Source organism: Suncus etruscus, chromosome 12, assembly GCF_024139225.1.
Source record: "Suncus etruscus isolate mSunEtr1 chromosome 12, mSunEtr1.pri.cur, whole genome shotgun sequence".
Classification (NCBI taxonomy): domain Eukaryota; kingdom Metazoa; phylum Chordata; class Mammalia; order Eulipotyphla; family Soricidae; genus Suncus; species Suncus etruscus.
In genome coordinates, this window is record NC_064859.1 from 92,104,291 (window position 1) to 92,125,962 (window position 21,672).

Consider the following 21,672-nt stretch of genomic DNA (forward strand, 5'->3'; position numbering starts at 1 on the left):
GATTGGTCTTTCTAGATAACTAGCGTGGTGCCGCGACTGACCGGAAGTAGAAAAGACGCGCCGGTGACTGCCCCGCCCCTTGGTCACGTGACCGCCTTTCCTGATTCTCAAATCTGATTGGCCTTTCTCTCGAGCTATAAAGCTTGGCGCCGCGACCGACCGGAACTACGAAAGAACTCCGGCGGCCCGCCTCTTTAGTCATGTGCCCTTCCCAATCCTCAAATCTGATTGGCTGCCTGAATCGCGCGGAAATCTGTTCTAGACTCGCGATTATTCAGTAGGCAGAGGGGCGGAGCTAATGGAAAGATGGCGGCCTCCATGGCTGCCGCGGAGGCGCCGTCTGCATCCGCCCCGCAGCTCCCCGTGTGCCTGCTGGTGCTGGGAATGGCGGGATCTGGGAAGACCACGTTTGTGCAGGTGACGTGCCCGTACGTAGTCGTAGGGAGAAAAATGGGAGGAAGGCAGAGCTCGCAGAGGAGGGGAGGAGACTCAGTGGAAACTCCCAACCCCTTCTTCGTCTTCCACCGTCCACCCTGGCCCCTGCACACAGACGCACCTTTTCTCAGTTTTGCAGTTGCTCTGCGGGTCACTTTGGCCGCCCTCGAAGGCAAGAGGCTTGCAGGGTAACAGGCGATGCAGACAGCACGAGCACAAGGCATTCGATGGAGATGAAAGATTTCTCCGCCCTCCTACTGTTTCAGATGCTGGGGACACAGAGAAAAGGAGGATAATACGATTCCTGTTGACATGGGGCTTATGCCTTGGGGGAGATGATAGGGCAGTCCCCCGCAGGAAGCCTGTGACAGAGGACTTAGTTGCACTGAGCCCTGTAGGTGGACATGAGTGTATGTGTGTTGTCTCAATAGAGGAAAATGTCCATGACAAGGTCTTCATAGAGGGGCCGGAGAGATAGCATGGAGGTAAGGTGTTTGCCTTTCATGCAGAAGGATGGTGGTTCGACTCCCGGCATCCCAGATGGTCCCCTGAGCCTGCCGGGAGCGATTTCTGAGCGTAGAGCCAAGAGTAATCCCTGAGTGCTGCCCGGTGTGACCCAAAAACCAAAACCAAACAAAACAAGGTCTCCATAAAAAGGAATGGGTGTAGTGTTTTCTTTGCCTCATTCCATCTCTTTGTACATCTTTCCTCCACAGAGGCTCACAGGCCACCTGCATAGCCAAGGCTGCCCGCCTTACGTTATCAACCTGGACCCAGCAGTGCACGAGGTTCCGTTTCCTGCCAACATCGGTGAGTGAATGCGAACAGAATGGTTCCAGGTGCAGTAAAGAATGACCAGCCTCCAGACTGGCTGCATCAGTGCTTTCATGCTTCACTTTTCTCTTTCTTTTGGGTGGGGCTCATGTACTCCTGACTTTGTGCTCAGCGGTCACTCCCAGTGGTATTGAAGTATATGTGGGATCAGGGGTCCAATTAGGGGGTCAAATCACGAACTGCCGCTTGCATGTGCACTAACTACCCTTGTATTCTCTCCTGCACAAAAGTCTTCTTAATTCTAGGACTAAACCCTCTAGCCAGCTCTGATGCATAAATCTTCTTTTATTTTATTTTTGGTTTGTTTTGGGCCACACACAATGGTGCTCAGGGATTACTCCTGGTTCTGTGCTCAGAAGTCACTCCTGGCTCAGGGGACCATATGGAATGCGGGGGATAGAACTTGAGTCTGTCCTGGGTCAGCCACATGAAAGGCATACGCCCTACTACTGTGCTACCACTCCAGCCCCATGATACATAAATCTTTTAAAAGTAAATTTTTTGAAGCTCTGTTGGTCGGGGCTTACTACTAACTTAGTTTTCAATGGACCATATGTGGTACTGGATTGAACCCTGTCAGTTGCATGCAAGTACCCTTACCACCATACTGTCTTTCTGGTCCATTAAAACTATTTTTATTTATTTATTTGTTTGTCTATTCATTTTGATTTTTGGGGGCCACACCCAGCTGCACCCCAGCATCATTCCTGACTCTGCACTCAGGCTTCACTCCTGGCTGGCTCAGAGGAGTAAAGGGATGTCGGAGATTGAACTTGGGTTTGCTGAGTGCAAACACTGTACCCATTGTGCTATCATTATGGCTCCTTCTTGCTTTGTTCTGTTTTGTTTTTACCACACCCAGTGGTGGTCAGGGATTATCTCTGGCTCTGCACTCAGGGATCACTCCTGACTGTGGTCATAGGCCATATGGAATGGTACTGGGATCAAACCCATGTCGGCTGCATGCAAGGCAAGCATCCTACCTGCTATGCCATCCTTACAGTCCTGAAAATGACTTTTGAGGATTAAGTGCAGTTTCTCCAACTTGTTTTGGCCTGAAGTTTTCTGCTTACATAAAACTGAGTTTGATGGGGAAGTGGGCGGGGTCGTGGATTGATAGTACAGTGGGTTGGGCAGTTGCCAGCACAGGGCTGACCCAGGTTATGTCCCCAGCATCCCATATGGTTCCCCGAGTACCATCAGGAATGACCCCTGAATGTACAGCCAGGAGTAACTCCTGAGCACTGCCAGGTGTGGCTCAAAACAAAACAAAACAACAAAAAAATGTGAGTCTGGCTTAGAAAATAGATTTAAAAGAAACTAAAATATTAAGAGAGGATTTCCCTCCCACCGTCAGGAGAAACAGAGTACTTGAGAGATCCATTGGTCTAGAATATTTTGGTGGATGAAGGGCCTCAACCTCTGTTGTTTCTTTTGTGACAGACAACAGTTAATCCTCCTCTCCTTTCCCCCAGATATCCGTGACACTGTGAAGTATAAAGAAGTCATGAAACAGTATCCTTTTCAACATCTGTTCGGGCCTTGATATACCCCTGACTATGTGTCTGTCTGGTGATTTTGAAAAAAGTGCTTTTCGGGGCTGGGAAGGTGGTGCTAGAGGTAAGGTGTCTGCCTTGCAAGCGCTAGGATAGGACGGACCGCGGTTCAATCCCCTGGCGTCCCATATGGTCCCCCCAAGCCAGGGGCGATTTCTGAGCGCATAGCCAGGAGTAACCCCTGAGCGTCAAATGGGTGTGGCCCCCCAAAAAAGTGCTTTTCTTTTGTGTGTGCGTGTTGTGAAATATTTTAGAAAAAGCATTTCATTAATTTAAAATAATTTTTTTTCCGCTTTTTGGCCCACACCTGGTGACACTTTGGGGTTACTTCTAGCTATGCACTCAGAAATCACTCCTGGCTTCGGAGACCATATGGGATGCTGGGGGGTTGAATCGTGGTTCGCCCTAGGCAAGCGCAGACGAGGTAGATGCCTTACTGCTTGCGCCACCTCTCTGGCTCTTATTTAAAATAATTTTGAGAGGAAGCTAGAAGATGCATGCGGGGAGTGGTATTAAAGTGACAAGTAATCGTATTTTAGCTAGTGAGTTTGGTGTTATCTTCTACACCACAGGTGGTTGGAATTAGAAGGCTTAGAGAACGAGGGACTCTGATCGTTGGTCTGGCTGGTGCTGTAAGTTCGTACTTATCTCTGTGGAGGGGACCTGCATTGGTCACCATCGCTTCAGACTCAGTAATGGATATGTTTTATTGGTTCATCTTTTACTACGTTTCTGTGTGAAAGGTGTACTTTGCCTGTAGATAAGTCTTAGTAGAAAAACTGATCATGTAAGCAGCAGGTTAATTGGTGAATATAGACAAGGAATATTATATGGTTTGTACCAGTAGGTGCTCACACCTGATGCCTTGTTTGTCACATTTGAATCACTTTTATTTTCTTGTTCTTTCAGGGCCAGAGCGATAGGACAGTGGGTAGGGCTTTTCCTTGTACGTGAGTGATGCAGGTTTGATCCCCAGCATCCTAAATGGTCTCCCAAGCCTGCTGGGAATAATTTCTGAGCACAGAGCCAAGAGTAACTCCTGAGCACCATCAAATGCTGTACAAATGAGAGCACCCCTCCCCCAAATGTTGTATGAATGAGAAAGACCTTGATTGTGAATGTTCACCTGAGGTTCAGTATGACATACTTCTCAGGAATTAGGTTACCAGTTTTCATTAATGGGAGATGTGTTTGAGTGATATTCTAGGTCTGACTTCACCATTTTAGCTGTTAAGTTAAATCCTGAACATAATGTCTAGATACGGACTCGGGCCCAATGGTGGCATAGTGACATCACTCAATCTCTTTGCTACCAGGTTTGATCAGGTACATCTATCTTTATTTCTGTAATCACGACTGTAAAAATTTTTAAATTGCTCTGGCATGGTCACACAGGGAAAGTGGCAATAAAAGCCAGATATAATGGCGAAAATACAGGTTCTGTGAGAAATAGGCCTTCCATAAGGGAGAACGGCAGTATGAGACACTTTATGTTTAATATTTGTGCCAAAAACAAGAATCCAAGAAGGGGTTGGAGTGATAGTCTAGTGAGGAGTACATTTGCCTTGCTGTGTCCAACCTGGATTACCTGAAGGGCAGGAGGAGATTTGGAGGATTAGGAGGAAAGATGAAGGAAGAAGGAGCATGAGGAGAGATGGCTGAAGGGGGTAGAATGCAGGGCTAATAATGAGTCTGGCTGGAAAGGTTATGAGAGAAGCCACACCTGTGGGCTAGGGCCTTGAACAAAGCTGATGTCTCCTGAAGCCTGACTGCTGTGGATTTTCTCCCTGCCGCTCTCCTGAACCTACAGACCTGCCGGCTGAAGGGGGTTGCAGACACATGGCCTGGGCTGGAGGAGAAAGGTGTCTCACCCTCCATCACCATCCATCATCCAGCCCCATCCAAGAGCTATTATTCAACAGTCATCTATAAGGGTGTTTTATTTCTTTTTTTTTTTGTTGTTTTTTTTTTTTTTTTTTTTTTTTTTCGGGCCACACCCATTTGATGCTCAGGGGTTACTCCTGGCTAAGCGCTCAGAAATTGCCCCTGGCTTGGGGAACCATATGGGACGCCGGGGGATCGAACCGCGGTCCTTCCTTGGCTAGCGCTTGCAAGGCAGACAGCTTACCTCTAGCGCCACCTCACTGGCCCCAAGGCTGTTTTATTTCTGTAGGGGGGCTAAATAGTAGTGAGTAGTACTAATAATACTAGTATTGGAAAATAATACAGTGAGTAAGACTCTTGCTTTGCATAAGGCTGACCTGGGTTCAATCCCCGACTTCCCATGTTGTCCCCTGAGTCAGGAATGGTTCCTGAGTACAGAGTCAGGACTAACCCTGAGCACCACTGGGTGTGGTCCAAATAATGCCCCCTCCTTAGAAAAAAGATAACCCAAGGTGTTTTTTTTTTGGGGGGGGGGGCTATTCCTTATTGCTCAGGGCTCTCTGCAGGGCTTACGGGACCATATAGGTTGCCAAGAATTGAACCCTGGTCAGCTGCAAGGCAAACGCCCTGCCCATTGTACTATCACTCTGGCTACTATATCATTCATTGCTCACCCTGGTGATTAGCATTTTATCAAAGTCACAGAAGAAACTTTTAGTTTCTCACACCCTCACACTGTGTACTCTAGTACTGATGAGGGGGCAGTTTGCATTCCCGAGTCTATTAGTGTTTATTATTGGTGTTCTGAGTTTGAGGACATGGAGATTTAGTAGTTGACACTTCCTGGGATAAGGCAGCCCAGGATTTTTGTCTTGAGTTTGATGCTGTTGTAATTAGCTTCTTTTTCTTATTTTTAGGTGATGAAATTTATCGAGAAAGCCCAGCACGTATCTAAGTAAGTGATTCTAGTTGTATGTTTCGGGGTTGATGCATATCTAGGCTTTGTGTTAGATTTGGGCTAACAGCCAGCTTCTGAGAGGATGTGGATTGAAATGGAACATTCAGAAGTGAAAAAGGAAAAGAAGCCAGTTAGTCAAGTCATTCAGGGGTCTAAATGACTCCATGGCAAAAGTGCCTGCCTTGGGGCCAGAGAAATAGGTTGGAGGTTCAGGCATTTGCCTTGCATGCTTCCTACCCCAAGATCACGTGTAGGGTTCCCCAAACACCAGGAGTAATCCCTGACCAGGGACTCAGGACTAAGCCTTGAGTACCTCTAGGTGTAGCCCCTAAACCAAAACCACCCCACTTTGCACCACCAGAGAAAAGTGCCTGCCAGTGTTAGTCTGCAGGTTCCCCCTGAGTCAGGCCACTCTCAGAGAGTTGGCTGCTGCTGCTCTGCTTTCTGGGACTCCCAGCACCACCTGACTGTGGATCTCTGGTGCAGAGGCTTGGTGCCTGTGAGCACTGCTCTGGAGTATGGCCCACTCAAGCACAGAATGGGAAAGGAACCTGAGCATATGCTATGGGCTGACTCCTGACTCTGCCCACAGCTCACTCCTGGCAGGACTCGGGACCATGTGGGGTGATGGAGATCGAGATCGAATGTGTGTTGTCCATTTGTGCAAAGCAAGCAAGCACCTTACCCGCTATACTACCTCTCTGGCCCTGAGAGTTTTGAGCAATACTTGGTAGTGCTTAGGATCCATTCCTTGCTCTGTGCTCAGGAGTGACCCCTGGCAGTGTTTGAAGACCATATGCTGTGCCAGATATTAAACAGGGCCATTGTGATACAAGGCAAGTTTCTAACCACTATACTATTGCTTCAGTCTGATACTCAATTCTTTGCTCTTTTTTTCTTTTCCTTAAAAGCTTTGTAACTCGGGGCTGGGAAGGTGGCGCTAGAGGTAAGGTGTCTGTCTGCCTTACAAGCGCTAGCCAAGGAACGGACCGCGTTCGATCCCCTGGCGTCCCATATGGTCCCCCTAAGCCAGGGGCGATTTCTGAGCACATAGCCAGGAGTAACCCCTGAGCGTCAAACAGGTGTGGCCCAAAAACCAAAAAAAAAAAAAAAAAAGCTTTGTAACTCACATACATTCACCCATTTAACTTTTCTAATTTGGTAGCTTTTTATGTAGTCACTGAATTACATAACCATTGTCACATCAGTTTTAGAACATTTTGTCACCTCCCTTGTATTTAGTTATCACTCCCCCCACCCCTCTGTTCTTTCCTTCGCCCAAGAAATGTACATTCAGGCTTTGGTTGTTACTAACTCCTGCTCTCTTCCAGGGCCTCACACATGCAAGGCAGTACATTGTTGCTGAGCTATAGAACCCACCTCACATGAGAGGTTTTTGCTATTTGGGTCACTCAGCAGTGAGGGCTCAGGGCTAACTCTTGCCCTGAGTTCAGGAATAAAACTTTTGGCCACACTCGGGGGATTATATGTGTTGCCAGGTGCAAGTCCAGGACAGCTACATGCCTGTTGGATTATGGCTCTGGCCCCTTTCCCCTCACCTTATTTTATTGGGGGGGGCACACTTGGCAATGCTCAGGGGTTGCTCCTGGCAGGCTCAGGGGACCATATGGGATGCCAGAAATTGAACCTGGGTCTTTTCCAGTTCACCTCATGCAAGGCAAATGTCTTGCTGCTTTGCTATCTCCGTGCCCCTCTTTTCCCTCACTTTTTATTGTTGTTGTTTTAGCCCACACCTGACATTAGATTACTCCTGGCTCTGTGCTCAGGGTCATTCCTGGCAGTGCTCAGGGGACCATATGGATGCCAGGGATCGAATCCGAATTGGCCATGTGCAAGGCAAATGCCTAAATGCCATGGTGTCGCTCCGGTCCCACTCTGGTTTTTTTTTTTTTGTTTTTTTTTTTTGTGGGGGGGGGCACGCCAGGTGACGCTCAGGGGTTACTCCTGCCTGTGCACTCAGAAATCGCTCCTGGCTTGTGGGACCATATGGGATGCCGGGGGATCGAACTGCGGTCCAGCCTAGGTTAGCATGTGCAAGGCAAACGCCCTACTGCTTCTAAATCAACTGTGTTGTCATTGGAGATCATTGGCAGTGATGTTTGGGCTGCTGCTTGGACATCGAACAAAGCATGGCCCATTTTACTTTATCTTACTTCGTTTTACTTAGCCACACTAGCAGTGCTCATAGCTCACTCCTGGATCTACTCTCAGATATCATTCCTGGCATCATTCAGGGGACTTTATGGGATGCTAGGGATCAAATCTGGGTTCGCCATGTGTGAAACAAGCACCCTACCCGCTGTGCTAGCATTTTAGTTCTACCTTTCCCATACCCAGATAATTTTATTTTTTGGTTTGGGGCCATACTCAGCATTATTCAGAGCTTACTCCTGACTCTGTGCTCAGGGATTGCCCCTGGCAGGCTAAGGGAACCATGCTAGGGTTCAAATCTGGGTCTGCCATGTGTGAAACAAACACCCTACCTGCTATGCTAGCATTCTAGTTCTACCTTCCCCATCCCCAGATAATTTTATTTTTATTTTATTTTTTGGTTTAGGGCCATACCCAGCATTTCTCAGGGCTTACTCCTGACTCTGTGCTCAGGGATTGCCCCTGGCAGGCTAAGGGGACCATATGAGGTGCTAGAGATCAAACGTGGGTCAGCTGTGTGCTAAGCAAACTCCCTCCCCCATTGTGCTTTCTCCTTGGCTGGTGTATTATAAGGGAAATAGACTTGGAAACATGGAAGATAGACTCAGAAACATGAAAAAATAATTCCCAGTTTGGATAATGGTGGAAGGTCTTTTAGCACTGCTCTACGAAATGCGTCTGTGAGGTCTTTCTTTTTCACAGATATGTTTTGATCGACACCCCTGGACAGATTGAAGTCTTTACCTGGTCAGCTTCGGGGACAATCATCACTGAGGCCCTGGTGAGCGCTTGGGGCTTGAGACAGGATACGGGGAGAGAGCTGGACTCAGTGGGCAGTTTGTACTGCTGGATCTCACGTGGGAGGAGCCCTCTAAACTCTGTGTGTGGCCCAAAGTGATTCTTTCTCGCTAGTGTCTCTAGGAAACGCGTTTGGGGACAGTCAGTTCATGAACCTTCTGAGTTAGGGCCCTATTATTTTGTGGCTTCAGGCATCTTCGTTCCCCACGGTCGTCATTTATGTGATGGACACATCTCGGAGCACCAATCCAGTGACCTTCATGTCCAATATGCTCTATGCCTGCAGGTAACTGATGATTGGTTGAGGTGAGGTGGGCGGCATTGAGGTAGGAGGCCTCCTGTGTTTGTGATGAGTTGGGGGCATACCCAGCAGTGCTCACAGTTCACTCTTGACTCTGTGCTTAGAAGTCATTTCTAGAGGGGCTAGAGATATTGCACAGAGGTAGGGCATTTGCCTTGCATGCGGCCGACCTGGGAGGGACCCAATATGATTCCCCTATGGGGATAATTTCTGAGTGCAAAGCCAGGAGTGACCCCTGAGTGCCACAGAGTGTGGCTCAAAAATCAATCAGTAAATAAATAAAGTTTAAAAAAAAAGTCATTTCTAGAAAGTCTCTGGAGATCATATGGAAGACCGGGGATTGAGCTTAGGTTGGTTATTTATAAGTCAAGTGCCCTCCCCATGCTGTATTAATGCTTGAGCTGCTGGGTCTCTTCTCTGAGTCCAGAGATGTTTTCCCTGGTTTAGTGCTCATTCCGACCTGCCTTCATTTCACGTTTGTAACTTAATGTCTCTAAGCCTTCTGATTAGGCACATGTGCTTTGGTCATTCAGTATCAGCTATTTCTCCTTTGTTTGCTGTAGAGATAAGTTGTGTATGAACATGAACCTTGTAGCAGTTGCTTCTGCTTGAAAAAAATTAAAGTAAAAAATAGAGGGTTTGGAGAGATAACACAGCAATAGGGCATTTGCCTTGCATGCAGCCGACCCAGGATTGATGGTGGTTCGAATCCCGGCATCCCATATGGTCCACCGAGCCTTCCAGGAGCAATTTTTGAGTGCAGATCCAGGAGTAACCCCTGAGCTGGAAGTGACCCAAAAAACAAAACAAAACAAAAAAAAAAATTAAAATGGAGCCTAGAGGTTGGAAATAGAGGGCAGCAGGCAGGCCATTTCATTTCCTGTATCCCATTTAGTCCTCTGAGCTTACCAGGAGTAATTGCTGTGCACAAAGCCAGGAATAATCCTTGAGTGCCACCTGGTGTGGCCCAAAAACAAACTAACAAAAAGCCAAAACAGTATGGAGTCTGGCTTCCATAATCCTTTATCTTTTATGGTAGGTAGCATGAAATTTGGATCAGAGACTCCAACAAAAGGTTTATCCAGGATGTGCTAGAGAGATAGTAAAATGGCTAAGGCCCTTGCCTTGTGTTCAGTTGACCTGGCACCTGTCCCAAAGCCTGCCGGGACTGATTTTTGAGTGCAGAGCCAGAAGTAAGCCCTGAACACAGCTGGTGGTGGGCCCTCAAACCTCCCCCACCAAGAGAAAAAGTATATTTAGGAGCCAGAGAGCTAGGATATGAATTAAGGTGCTATCTTTGCACAAGGCCAGTCCTGGGCAAACCCTAGCTCCCCATATGATCTCCCAAGCACTGCCAGGAGAGATCTCAGAGCACAGAGGCAGGAGTAAAATCCAAGCACTGTGGGTTGTGGCCCAAAAAGAAAAAGAAAATTTATCCATGATTTGAAAATGCCTCAAGTAGTACCATTAACAACATAAGGACTTAGTGTGTTTTGGTGCAATAGACTTAGGAGCAAAGCAGACAGAATTCCTTTTTAGCGATCAGAAAGACAGTTCCAACATTTCCCATGTTAGATGCAGGAATTTCTATTCCAAATAGAAATCTGATGACTAATAATATTATTTTTGTCACACACACACACACACACACACGCACGCACGAGCGCGCTCAGCATCAGCCAAACTCTAGTGTGTATGTGTGTTGTGCTGGTGTTTGTTGGTAAGCACGAGTGTATGTTGTTTGCTGGCTGCTGCTGCTGTTGCTTGTTTGTTTGCCTTTGGGGAGCAGAGTGTGAGTGCCTGGGTGAGGGTCCAGAGCTGTAGAATCTGCACCCTTTCCTCTGCTCTTCGCTGACACCAGCCACGTGAGTACAGAAGTGCCTTTATTTTTATGTTTTGGTTTTTGGGTCACACCAGGCAGTTCTCAGGGGTTACTCCTGGCTCTACGCTCAGAAATCGCTCCTGGCAGGCTCCGGGGACCATATGGGACGCCGGGACTCGAACCAACCATCTTAGGTCCTGGGTCGGCTGCTTGCAAGGCAAACGCCGCTGTGCTATATCTCTGGCCCCAGAAATGCCTTTATTACTAATTGTGTCTTTCTTTGGTTTTCAGCATCTTGTACAAAACCAAGCTGCCTTTCATTGTGGTCATGAATAAAGTAAGTAGGTCCTTTCTGTGGCAATTTCATTTTTTTACATCAGCAGAAGGTTTGGCAGGTGACAAGTATTATTTTAGGCAGTGGAGGAAACAGATTCTTTATTTTTATTTTTGTGTGTGCTTTTTGGGTTTGGGGCCACACTTAGTGGTGCTCAGGGATCATTCCTGGCAGGCTCAGGGGACCATATGTGGTGCTGGAATGAAGCCCAGGTGAGCTGCTTGCTAGGCAGACAGCTTACTTGCTGTAGCAATTCTCTGGTCTTGTTATCTTGGTTACTTTTTTGGGGGTAAGGATTGCTCCCAAGTGGTTCTCTAGGGGTCTAGGGTCCACCATTGATTCTCAGCTCACTAGTTGATAATAGTGCAGGATAGGACCCCACATACTAGTCGGACACAAGCCACAATTGTGGCCTCAGAGCAGAATCTCTAGAGTGCAGAAAGAAACCAGGAGCACTCAGAGAAAAGAACTCTGAATTATTTACCACTGACTCTGTTCCAAAGTTATTTGAGGCGAAATCAAGTACCCGCTTGACCCTCAGGACTGTGTGAATTAGAGAGGGGCTGCTAGTTTGCTGAACAATCAGAAACAAATCTTTCCTGCCATTGGATGGTGGTTCTGGCTTACCAGACTCTGCCGAGGCTTAAGCTGTGCTGGCATCCCTCTGTGGTCACAGTAACTTGGCAGTAGACGGGGAAAGGTCCACAGGGGGACTTCATGTGGCTTCCATAGTTACTTAGACTTAGTGACAGGAGTTTGTGTCTTGTGGCAGTAGAGCAGGAAATGGGGAAAGCAAAGGAAATACAGCTATTTGCCATCACCATTCAGTTAAAAGCCTGGCCATGGTTTGATGGCTAACCTAGTGTCTGGTTGTGTCACTTGACTTCTCTGCTCCAGACTGACATCATTGATCACAGCTTTGCGGTCGAATGGATGCAAGATTTTGAGACTTTCCAAGATGCCTTGAATCAAGAGACAACATACGTCAGTAACCTGACCCGTTCCATGAGCCTGGTGTTGGACGAGTTTTACAGCTCCCTGAGGGTGAACTTTCTCTCTTGCTCACTCTGTCTTTCTCTCCAGGCAACTTTTGAGGCTTTTCTTTTTTTCTGGTTTGTTTTGGGGCATATCTTGTAGTGCTCAGTGAACTCTATGAGGTGTCAGGAGTCAGCTTGGGGCCAGCTGTACAGAAGGCAAGCACTGGTAACCTGTGTTCTAGTTCTTTGCCTTCCACTTAACCTCTTTTTTTTTTTTTTTTTTTTTTTGGTTTTTGGTTTTGGGTCACACCTGGCAGCGCTCAGGGTTTACTCCTGGCTCTACACTCAGAAATCACTCCTGATCACTCCTGGCAGGCTCCTATGGGATGCCGGGATTCGAACCAATGACCTGCATGAAAGGCAAACGCCTTACCTCCATGCTATCTCTCTGGCCCCTTCAATTAACCTCTTAACTCAGAGAGCCTGCTTTGAACCTGAGAAATGAAGTTGATTATTTTATTTATTTATTTTTTTAGTTTTAAATATTTTTGTTTTTGTTTTTTGGGCCACACCCATTGATGCCCAGGGGTTATTCCTGGCTATGAGCACAGAAATCACTCCTGGCTTGGGGGGATCATATGGGATGTCAGTGGATCCAACCGCAGTCCGTCTAGTCTAGTGCTTGCAAGGCAGACAGACGCCTTACTTCTAGTGCCACTGCTCCAGCCCCAAAGAAATACTTAATGTATTTCTTATCAAAAACTAGTTAAAATTTTTATTTTTATTAAATTTTATTAGTTTGTTTTTGGAAAAGTTGGTTTGTGGGTGCATCCAGTGATGCTTAGGCTCCCAAACTAGAAGTTTAAAGATATGTAACATTGGTGCCAGAGCAATAGCACAGTGGGTAGGGCATTAGCCTTATACAAAGTTGACTTGGGGGCCCAGAGAGATAGCACAGCGGCGTTTGCCTTGCAAGCAGCCGATCCAGGACCAAAGGTGGTTGGTTCGAATCCCGGTGTCCCATATGGTCCCCCGTGCCTGCCAGGAGCTATTTCTGAGCAGACAGCCAGGAGTAACACCTGAGCACTGCCGGGTGTGGCCCAAAAACCAAAAAAAAAAAAAAAAAAAAGTTGACTTGGGTTCTATCCCTGGCATCCCATATAGACCCCCCAAGCCTGCCAGGAGTAAACCTCTGACAACCGATAGGTGTGACCCAAAAACAAGAGAGATGAGTCACATCAAAGGCTTATTCCCCAGAGTTCATGTCTGTCTCTAGACCCATCTTCCTCAGCGTTTGTATTCTGCAGACTGATCTCTGCACACTGATCCAAGGACCAGCAGTTCTAAGCAGTGATCTAAATCAAGATGCTCAACCCCTGTGGACCAGCACTGGCACTCACTCACGGATCAGTGGCTGGAGACCAGGTGTAGACCATGTCTGTCTAAGCCACTATCTTGTCATATACACACACAGAATTGAGATTTTTGAGGTATTCATTTTTATAGAAAATAATAGATGTTTGTTTTTTGTTTTGGGGCCCATCCAGCAGTCCTCAGGAGTTACTCCCTGCTCTGCCCTAAGGACTCTCCTGGTGGGCTCAGAAGACCATAGAAGCCAGGGCTCTAACCTAGGTCAGCAAGTAATCTACCCACTGTGTTCTCACTTTGGCTCAAGCAGTAGTTCAATTTGATAGGAAAGAGATTTAAAAAGTCCTGTTCCTTGTTTAGTCCTGATTGTTTATGTGCCCTTTTTTTTTTTTTGGCGGGGGGGGGGGGTGTTCCTATCTCTCTGTATGCTCAGAAATCACTCCTGACAGGTTTGGTGGGACCAGAGAGGATGCCAGGAATCGAACTGGGGTCCGTCCTGGATTGGGCGCATGCAAGGCAAACACCCTACTGCTGTTCTCTGGTCCATCTTATCTGCTCTATTCTCCAATTTCCAGAGTCTTCTGGCCATGCCTTTTGAGTAGGCATGCTGTTTATTTCAGTTTCATTTTGACTCCTTGCCAGAGACTTCTTCAAGTATCTAAGCCTTTTTGGTAAAGGTTTAGTGACATCTGCACAGAATAACATACTATGAGACAAGTTGTTTCCTTAGTGGTGTTTAACTGCTCTTTGGCAGGTGGTGGGCGTCTCCGCCGTGCAGGGCACAGGCTTGGATGAACTTTTCGTGCAAGTCTCCAGCGCTGCCCAGGAGTATGAACGGTGAGCAGAGGGCAAAGGTTGTTTGTTTGATTTTGTTTGTGGGGTCACACCTAGTGATACTCGGGTTATTCCTGGTTCTGTACTGAGGAATCACTCCTGGTGGTGCTTAGGGGACCATATGGGTCAGTGGAGATCGAACCTAGAGTGGTTTAGCTTTAGATTCATCAAAGGGGCGTGTGTGTGTATTTTATTAAAGATAATAAAACACTTCCCACCACACGTGATTTTCTAGGGGTTTCTTGGGCTCTAGTTTTCGTCTTTACAGCCCAGTGCAGGGCTTGACCTCTGCTCGTTTTAGGGACTACAGACAGCCTGGGAAGAACATGACTAAAACATGTAACATCATGTGAAATAAAGAGTTTTTGTTATGGTCGGAGTGCACAGGAGAACAGAAGTCATGTGGGTTCCACAAAGCAGCATATTCAGCAGAGGGACTGACACGGTGTTTCTCGTTCCAGGGAGTACCGTCCTGAGTATGAGCGTCTGAAGAAATCCCTGGTAAGGGGACTGTGTCCGTTTCTAGCTAAACACATTGAAATCATCTCCTGATCTTCCTTTTGACCAATATCTTTATGATTCTTGTCACCTTTAGATGTTGTTATATATGATTTTTTGTTTATTTTTAGTTCATACGTAGGGTTTACTCCTGACAGGTTGGGGGAACCACATGTGATTTTGAAGTTGGAACCCAAGTTGGCTGTGTGCGAGACAAATGCCCTCCCCCCACCTCACCTGCTGTACTGTCCAGCCCCCAAGAAAAAATATTATTATTATTATTTTTTTTTTTGGTCTTTGGGCAACACCTGGTGACACTCAGGGGCCACTCCTGGCCATGCACTCAGAAATCGCTCCTGGGTTGGGGGACCATATAGGGACCACAAGGGGATCAAACTGCAGCCCCTCAAATTTTTTCTTAATATTTGGCCAGACCTGGTAGTGCTGAGGGCTTGCTCCTGACTCTACCAGGGATCATTCAGAGGGTGCTAGGGATTGAACCTGGCTCAGCTACATGCGAGGTAAGCTTCCTACTTGCTGTACTATCAGTCCAGGCCCCTAAATTAAAAATTGGATTTCAGGGGCCGGGCGGTGTCGCTGGAGGTAAGGTGCTTGCCTTGCCTGCGCTAGCCTAGGACGGACCAAGGTTCGATCCCCCGGCGTCCCATATGGTCCCCCAAGAAGCCAGGAGCAACTTCTGAGCGCGTAGCCAGGAGTAACCCCTGAGCGTCACAGGGTGTGGCCCAAAAAACCAAAAAAAAAAAAAAAAATTGGATTTCAGCTGTCTGGATATTAGAAGCCCCTTTGTTTCTTCTTTTGCTTTTGCAAAAGACCATACTTGGCATGGTCAGGGCTTACTCCTGGCTCTGTGTGTGCTCAAGGACCACTTTTGGTGATGCTGAGACCATCTGGGAATCGAACCTGGGTTGGCCTCATGAAAGTCATGAGATCACTGGATCTCTTTGGGCCCCTAGAATTTTTTTTTTGAGGCATTATTGGGCTATTACAGTACTACTTGGGACCATATGTGATGATGTGACGCTGGGAATTGAATCTGGATCTGCTGCATGCATCTTAATCTCTGTACTATCTCTCAGGCCTTGTAGATGAAATCATATTTTTAGGCCAGAGGTCATTTTTAGCTTATCCCAGATGATTAGGTGGCCTACCTCATCAGTCTGCAATGGGTCATATACATGGAATAGCAAATATATCAAATACCCACGTAAAATATTTAAAAAATTACATAAAATTTTATAACATAAAAGATATCAAATTATCATGGAAAATTTCTGCTATGTCGAGTTCTTTTGGTTCTGTCCTCATTTCCTGAGATTTCTTTTATTTTTTGTTGTTTTTAGTTTTGGGGCCACACCCTGTAGTGCTCAGTGATTATTCCTGGCTTATAAATCACTTCTGGTGGGCTTGGAGGACTCTGTAGAATGCTGGGGATCTAGGTCAGCTTCAACGCCAATGCTCTGCCATCACTCTGGCCCCTTCCTGAAATTTCTGATTCAGTCTCCAAGGTCTTAGCCTGGACTTCTGTTGACACCTCCCTGTTGAAGCCCTCTGCTATACGTAGGATTGCTCATCTACAGGTAGAAGATTGACTTGCTCTTGGTGTAAGATGTCACACACACATACATACCTCTCTCCCTCTGCAGGCCAATGCACAGAGCCAGCAGCAGAAAGAACAGCTGGAGCGTCTTCGGAAAGACATGGGATCTGTTACCTTGGAAACCGGGCCTGCTACAGGTATCAGAACATCTCCTTGGGCTGGGAACTAGGAAAGGGTGCAGTCATTTCACTCACCAGGAAGACACATTTAAGAGAGGGAATGGAAAGATGGCTCAAGGGTACAATGTATGCTTTACTTTTAGGAGGCCCTGCCTTGGGTTTGAACCCTGGTATTCCCCTCCACACACACATACACAAAACTAAGACAAAAAGAGACAATGATGAAATAAATGTGATATGATTTGATACACACCTAGGTTCTGTCTCTGATTAGATCTGTTTTGCTTAGCTATCTGTAGCAATTTGAAAAGTGTCTTCTTTTTTGGGGGTGGTGGCAGGAGGCTCTTCCCAGCTGAATGTTCTAGAACCTCTCTGTCCCCTGAAAAGGGTCTGGTCATGCTTTCTCCTGGTTTTAGACTGAGCCTAGCCCCTGCAGGCTGCTCCCCTGCCACCTCCCCCACCATCAGCTAGACTATGTCCTCACTATGCCCCCATTACCTGATTGTGCAAAGTCCCCACTGGGGGAAACATGCGCATGTCCAGACACTGACCCGCGTTTTCTTTGTAGACAGCTCCTCTCCCGTGCTGGACCCTTCGGACCTGATCCTGACGAGGGGAACCTTGGATGCAGAGGACGAGGAAGCAGACAGTGACACCGACGACATTGACCACAAAGGTGAGAAGAAAGCACGGACAGGCCTGGCTTTGTGCATGCTGCAGCTGCCTGCTGTGAGGCCCTCAGCCTGCAGCTCTTCTGTGGTGGAGAAGATCAAGGATGCAGGTGCAGGGATAGGTGCTTCCTGCAGTTAGAATTCCTGGCCAGCCTACTGAATGGCTGTATGTCTGTTTTCTCATCTTTAGGTTCTGTTGAAGGAATTTTTTGGGCTATACCTGGCAGCGCTCAGAGGTTGCTCCTGGCTCTGTGCTCAGAAATCACCCCTGGCAGGCTTGGGGGACCATATGGGTCTGTCCTGGGTTAGCTGTGTGAAAGGCAAATGCCTTACTGTAGTGTTATCACTTTGGCCCCTCATTTTGCTATATCTGAAGGATTATTCTGATTTGCTGATAAATTATCCAGTTGAGAAATAGAGCTTGTTTTCTGGCAATAATTCTGCAGTGGGAGAAGTGAACATTAATTTTCTTAGATAGAGAAGAAATGACCTTCTTTTTCCCCCTTGCAGTTACAGAGGAAAGTCACGAAGAGCCGGCGTTCCAGAATTTTATGCAAGAATCAATGACACAATACTGGAAGAGAAACAACAAGTAGTTTCTTGAAGCCCCTTACTCTTGAAGTCTTTGTAAAGAAATGACCTCAATCTGTGAGGTTTTGAAAGAGGATCCTTGCATTGAGAAGAGCAGCTTCTCCTGTTTGGGAAATGGCTCAGAGACAGCCAGAGATAGAAAGAAGCCCTTGGACAGATATTTGGAGGCCAGCTCTCCCGGATTTAAGCAAGGAAGACAGTGCTTCTGGCTCCTAGGTGCTGATTGTCTTTCAGGCCTAAAGCATGAAAGTTTTTATCATTTGAACTTTGCTCCTGCTGTATGGAATTGATAAAAACTTGTTCACTTCAAGGCTCTTTCATTAGTTTTCTGCTTCTCTTGACCCTACACCACAATTTCCTCTCCTTTTCGCCTGTCCAGAGTAGTAGTGACGTGCTATGAAAGGAGGTCATACTAGCTCCTTAAAAAGTGGGAGCAAAGTAAGAATTGGGTGTTAAGGGCCCTCTGGGATAGCCAGAAGTAAGCCAGGAGCACAGTCAAGTGTAGCCCCAAAACCAAAAGAAAATCAAATAATTTCATAATCGCCATCACATTTGCTTAGTGGACCACATGTCGAAACCTGTCTCAATATAGTGAAGAAAATTTCCATGTCCACTGATCTAGTGACCAGGTCCAGAGCCAGGCCATGTTTGTTTAGAGCTTAATGCAATGGGTCCTTGGTGACTCAGGCCACGGGTTTGGGATGGGTGGTCATAGAAGCCATGTTCTTTATATATAGGACATATATTTCTCATAAGGAATTCTCTCTCGGAGCCAGAGAGATAGCATGGAGGTAAGGCATTTGCCTTGCATGCAGACGGTTGGTCGTTCGAAATCCGGTATCCCAGATGGTCTCCCGAGCCTGCCAGGAGCGATTTCTGAGCATAGAGCCAGGAGTAACCCCTGAGCGCTGCCGGGTGTGACCCAAAAACCAAAAAAAAAAAAAAAAAAGAAAAAAAAAAAGAATTCTCTCTCTTCTCTAAACTGTACGATAGTGTTTTGGGGGGAGTAGAGGGAAACTCACACCTGCTAATCAGGGCTAGTCAGTGGCTCTGATTTCACAGATACCTCCTGGTGGGAATTGGGGGACTTTGAGGTACCAGGGACTGAACCTCGGTTGGCTCTGTGGAAGGCAAGTACCCTACCTGCTGTACTATCACTCTGGCTCTCAGTTTAGTGTTTCTCAGAAATGATCCCAGATGCAGAAGCATCAATGTTGCTTGGAAAATGGTTAGATGCTGGGGAGAGCTCCAGCATTCTGTTTCATAGGCCATGCTAAATCTGAAGGTTATCATAAACAGCCAGTGATGGTTACAAGACAGGTTATTTCCAGGTGATCGACTTTATCCAAGTTTCCAAACCTTGGCATCTGGTTCCTTCTCTCCACTTTAATATTGGAAACTTAAGGCCGGGATGTGACTCCTGGCAGTGCTCAGGGGACCATACTTAGTGCAGGAATTGGAACAATAGTTAGAGTTGCCGCAGATGAGAGTGAGTGCCCTGTCTCCTATACCATCTCTTATTCAGAGATTGTTCCACACACACAATCTAAAATTAAAAGTTTTGATTTACCAGAAAGTATGAACTTGAATATTCCATATTTCGTGGGAGCTCGTGGTCTTGAATTGGCATCAATTGAGGCATCTGTTGAACGCAGTACATGCTGAACATACTTGGGTTTTCCTCCCTTACTTCTTCTTTAAAGGGAATGAAACTAGGCTGGCCTGTGCATTAGGCAGGGGTCAATGTCTTAACTATCCTTAGATTTAGTACATCAGAGCTACTCAGCAATGTCATTAGCTCTTGACTAGATGGCCACTTTGTAGAAACTGCTGACCATGCCTGCTTTCATAAATAAGGGAAGTGACACTAAAGGGGTGAAGGAATTCAGGCTATCCAGCTTGGAAATTCATTAGGGACACGATAATCATATATGGGCTAGAGAGAACTAAAGTGGCAGAGGTTTTATTTGTTTTTTGGGCCATTCTGGGTGATGCTCAGGGGTTACTCTGAGCCTATGTACTCAGAAATCACTCCTGGCAGGCTCAGGGACCCATATGGGATGCTGGGATTCGAACCCTGGTTGTCCTGGGTCAGCCGCATGCAAGGCAAACGCCCTACCGCTGCTGCACCATCAATCGCTCCGGCCCCAAGTGGCAGAGATTTTATCTCGCACGTCCAAGGTGTTGAGTTCATTCAAGCACAGTTTGGCCCAGCAGAGGATCCAGGATGGAGCCCAGATCCTGGACTACACAGAGCACTGTTGGGCACCCCATCAAGTTTACTCCTGACACCCTGCATTTTGGACCACACTTGGCAGTGCTTAGGGGTTACCATCATCTCTGCTCCTGGGTAACTCCTTGCTCAGTGCTGGGTGGGGCTGGCACCCAGGGCTCCCACATGCAAAACATTCAGCCTGCAGTGCTGCCCCAGCTGAGCGGTGTCTTTGCCCCATAACATCCTTGTTGCTCTTGCATTCATTTTTAGTCTCAATTCACTGGAACTTTTTTCTTTTTGGAAATAAAAATGGATTTTATTTGGAGGTTGAGGAAGTTAGGTAACGAGTAACAAGCTCGAGAGAACACAGGTTTCTCCAAATACAGAGAGCCCCCGTACCCAGTACCGGATCCAATACCCGGTACAGTACATGTCCCAGAGTTAAAGCAGAAGAGTCCCCATCTCAAGAGTGGGAGATGCAGAGGATGTGCTCTGTAGTATATGAAAAAGTTTCCATAAGATTATTCTTGGAATTGTATATAAAAATATTTCCTTAGGATTGTTCCGTGACTATTGCCTCACCTAGACCTTCCAGGTGGGGGCGCTGTGGAATTGGCAATAAATAGCTTGATGGACAGGGAAGAGGGGTCTTTTGCAAGAGCTGGTTGTAGGCTGCAAGAGGACTCTCTCTCTTTGCCCAATCTTTTACACCCTAACCTTCTTGTCTGTGTGGATTATTATTTGCTGCGAATAAATATTAACAAGCTCTCCCCCCGAAAGGGGCCAAGGGGACGGGAAGTAATTTCTCATTCTGGGGACTGTCCGTGGATTCACAAACACCCAACAAAGGATTTAACAGCACAGATTCCTTACAGTGCTCAGGCACATGTAACCAGGCAGCATATATGCCTGATACTTTATTATTATTATTATTTTTTTTTTTATTTATTTTTTTTTTTGCTGTGGGCCTGGCTGTGCTCAGGGGACCATATGTAGTGCTGAGGAGTGAACTAGGGTTGCTACATGCAAGGCAAAAAACTTTTCCCCCTTCTTCCTCTCCACTCCCCACTATCTCTCAAGCCTTTTCCCTTTTCCAGATTGGATGTTATAAAAGACTTCAATGAACAAGGATTGGGGCCGGAAAGATAGCATGGATGTAAAGCGTTTGCCTTTTATGCAGAATGTCAGTGGTTCAAATCCCAGCATCCCATATGGTCCCCGAGTCTGCCAGGAGTGATTTCTGAGCATAGAGCCAGGAGTTACCCCTGAGCTCCTGCCAGGTGTGACCCAAAAACCAAAAACCAAAAATAAATAAATAAAATAAAAAAGAATCTCAACTTCTGTAATATATTTCTTTAAAAATAAATTTTTTGGGGCCGGGCAGTGGTGCTAGAGGTAAGGTGCCTGCCTTGCTTGCGCTAGCCTTGGACAGACCGCGGTTCCATCCCCCGGTGTCCCATATGGTCCCCCAAGCCAGGAGCAACTTCTGAGTGCATAGCCAGGAGTAACCCCTGAGTGTCACCAGGTGTGGCCCCCCAAAAAAAAAATTAAAAAAAATTTTTTTTGGGGCCGGAAAGATAGCATGGAGGTAAGGCGTTTACCTTTCATGCAGAACGACAGTGGTTTGAATCCCGGCATCCCGTATGGTCCCCCGAGCCTGCCAGGTGCAATTTCTGAGCATACAGCC

The 21,672-nt window shown here is 46.8% G+C and overlaps 1 protein-coding gene across 1 annotated transcript; it reads left to right on the forward strand.

Annotated features, from left to right (window-relative positions):
* The first annotated feature begins 297 nt into the window (after nt 1-297).
* Nucleotides 298-18,066, forward strand: GPN1 (GPN-loop GTPase 1). The gene is made up of 14 exons (XM_049784209.1): nt 298-417; nt 1,152-1,245; nt 2,745-2,784; nt 4,085-4,151; nt 5,627-5,664; nt 8,542-8,620; nt 8,829-8,923; nt 11,052-11,097; nt 11,992-12,138; nt 14,194-14,276; nt 14,735-14,774; nt 16,436-16,526; nt 17,077-17,184; nt 17,690-18,066. Exons 1-14 carry the CDS (start codon nt 307-309, stop codon nt 17,773-17,775), a joined length of 1,125 nt encoding a protein of 374 aa, XP_049640166.1. The 5' UTR covers nt 298-306; the 3' UTR covers nt 17,776-18,066.
* The last annotated feature ends 3,606 nt before the right edge of the window (nt 18,067-21,672 follow it).